General features: G+C 26.9%; 1 protein-coding gene across 1 annotated transcript; it reads left to right on the forward strand.

Moving 5' to 3' along the window:
- The first annotated feature begins 296 nt into the window (after positions 1-296).
- On the forward strand, positions 297-2402 carry LOC126837649 (uncharacterized). The gene is made up of 8 exons (XM_050571585.1): positions 297-461; positions 656-667; positions 918-944; positions 1432-1479; positions 1560-1643; positions 1727-1778; positions 1886-1919; positions 2147-2402. Coding segments are annotated over exons 1-7 (291 nt in total). The 5' UTR covers positions 297-394; the 3' UTR covers positions 1887-1919; positions 2147-2402.
- The last annotated feature ends 248 nt before the right edge of the window (positions 2403-2650 follow it).

A 2650-nucleotide genomic window follows, 5' to 3' on the forward strand; every position in this document is an offset into this window, starting at 1 on the left:
GAATAAGTAAATTTGTATTTAATTATCTAATCTATTCCAACTATTTGTTTTTACTATAATTGGTATAATTTTCGATATTAATAAAATACGAGTATAAATATTATCAACAAAAACATGTGTTCTTCGTAGCGCTATTGTGGTTTATTTTAACAAGTAGGGTTTACCACCATTACCAAGCCTTCGTATGGGTTTTTTAAGTATATATGTTTAACCAATCTATCTACACAATTGTTAAGAACAAATAAAGAACCAAATAAAATAGTTGTAGAATTAACATGAACTGTAGTCACGTACTCTAGTATAGCGTGGCACTTCCTTGGCGTTTCACTTCGACTTTAAATCCGAAAATTTATATTTCGTTTGGTGTTTTAATTTCTTTAAGATTTTTTTAAATATGAAGTTTAATAGCATAGTTTTGCTTCTAACAGCCGCACTGTTCATTATCCTGGCAGTGTCTACAGGTACATAAAAAAAAACAATTAGTATAAAAATGTTATAGTAATAATAAAAAAATTAAACTAAGCGTCAAGTTTCGATGTCTTAGTTTTTTTTAGTAACCTGATGATTTTTTTAAGAAAAAAAAATTTAATTTAAAACTTTTTATTTATTTATTAATTAATTTTCATATTATAAAAATCTATTTTCTATTTTTTAGGTGTTGAAGGAAGTAAGTTCACGCATTAAATTATATGCATTATATAATTATATTATTTAAAAATATTGCATTAAGATAAAAAAAAAAAAATATATTAAAGTTTTTTTTTCAAAATTTCAGAGGATACGCCAAAACCTGGCGTATCCTCAAAGTCTTCGAGACTTTGATATAGCTTATATAATTGATTAAAGCGAAATTTAATATTAATTTTTAATTTTTTTGTTATTCAAATGACTGTAAGTTCTTTTCTTCAAAATTTTAGATATCCCGACCCCACCAGATGGTGCTGGTAAGTGATTGAGTTATTTGTAATAACTTATATAAGCTATAAAAGTGAAATCTAGCATATATTTGTATTAAACGGGTTTCAAATGACTGTAAGTCAAGCTGATTGTACAATTGTTTTCGATAAAGCTTAAAATGAGTATGAAATGTTACAAAAGGGTTATAAAAGGAATTTTTTCGATATTTCGAATGACCAGCAAACAGGGAGTGAGTCTTTTTAATTTGTTTTTATTAAAGCTTATTAAGTGTTTAAAATGCTATAAATGCATTAACTAATTTCCCACAAAAGATGTATTTATTTTATGGTGCGCGTACGCACCATTGGCCAAAAATGTGTTGAACTATTGAATATAAGAATAACTCTACCATGTTTATTGGCAATATAACACAATTAGTTAATGCATAGCTAACAAAGTTAAATGATTTAAATGTACGGTTCAAAATGATAAAATAGAAAAAACAAGTATTTGATTTATTTTTTGATGTTTCAGATTCACCATTAGATTTACCACCAGAACCAATTGAACTACAACAAGCTGGTATGTTTTTGAGACTTAAATTAAATTTATATAGGTTATAAAATAGGAAAAACAAGTATTTGATTTTTTTTATGTTTCAGTTACACAGCCACCAGCACAACCACGACCACACGCACCTCCACCAATACGAATACCAGCAGAACCACAATTAATTCCTTCGGATGGTAAGTTTTTGAGACTTAAATAAAATATATATAGGTTATAAAATAGGAAAAACGAGTATTTGATTTATTTATTGATGTTTTAGATCAGCTACCTCCACCAATACAAAGACCAGCAGAACCACCCTACGCAGCCTGGTAGGTTTTTACTACCACAGGCTGGTTGGCTTTTGAGACTTAAATAAAATGAATATAGGTTATAAAATAGGAAAAACAAGTATTTGATTTATTTTTTGATGTTTCAGATCCAGATCCAGGACTACAAACTCCACCTGGCAGGTATAAAAATGAACTTATTTAAAGTGAACCATTTTCATTTTTTTCATAATAATTAAAACAATTGATACCGGTAGAAGTAAATCCTAAGATTACTAGTGAGACTACTATTAGAATACTTAATAATTTATACTGGTAGCCTAACACTTAGTTTTAATTAAAATGTATGTATAAGCAAATTATAAAAAAAAACGACTTTTTTTCACAATTATTTAATTTTTTTTTTTCAGCCCTCGTAACAACGATTAAACTTTACAACAAAGCTACAATATCTAAGATCCGTGTCGCATTCTGAAAAAAATATGCTTACTAAGTTGTGTATATTTTTAAATTTTCATTTTTGTTCATCATAATAAACACAATAATTATTATTGTGTTTGAAACTATAGTGTTTTTTCCAATAACAATATAATATTCCAAATAAAGCATTTTGTTACTTTATCATATAAATTACATTATGTGTACCTATCTACCAATAAAATAATGTTCACCGAATAAGAAAACGTCTTGTATTTTATTATCTAGTCTATTCCAACCATTTGTTTTTACAGCTGCTTTGAATTTTTACAATAACATTTTTAATGTAGAAATATACCTACCTAAAAATCCATTAAAAAATAATTCAATGTATTAAAACAACTGTGCACTTAGCCCTTGAACAATACGCCTCTTTAGTGAAATCGGTAAACTTATGAAGTATTATTTTATGTTAGTCTGTAAGCATATGAAAAAAT

This window comes from Adelges cooleyi, unplaced genomic scaffold (assembly GCF_023614345.1).
Source record: "Adelges cooleyi isolate 19-005CV unplaced genomic scaffold, UGA_ACOO_1.1 ACOO_flye_CR_arks_rails_tigmint_CR_PRNA_266, whole genome shotgun sequence".
In the NCBI taxonomy this organism is placed as follows: domain Eukaryota; kingdom Metazoa; phylum Arthropoda; class Insecta; order Hemiptera; family Adelgidae; genus Adelges; species Adelges cooleyi.

Coding starts and splice junctions, on each gene's coding strand:
- LOC126837649 (XM_050571585.1), top strand. CDS start 395: ATGAAGTTTAATAGCATAGTTTTGCTTCTAACAGCCGCACTGTTCATT. Junction 1,480..1,559: donor AATTGAACTACAACAAGCTG/GTATGTTTTTGA, acceptor TTTATGTTTCAG/TTACACAGCCACCAGCACAA. Junction 1,644..1,726: donor ACAATTAATTCCTTCGGATG/GTAAGTTTTTGA, acceptor TTGATGTTTTAG/ATCAGCTACCTCCACCAATA.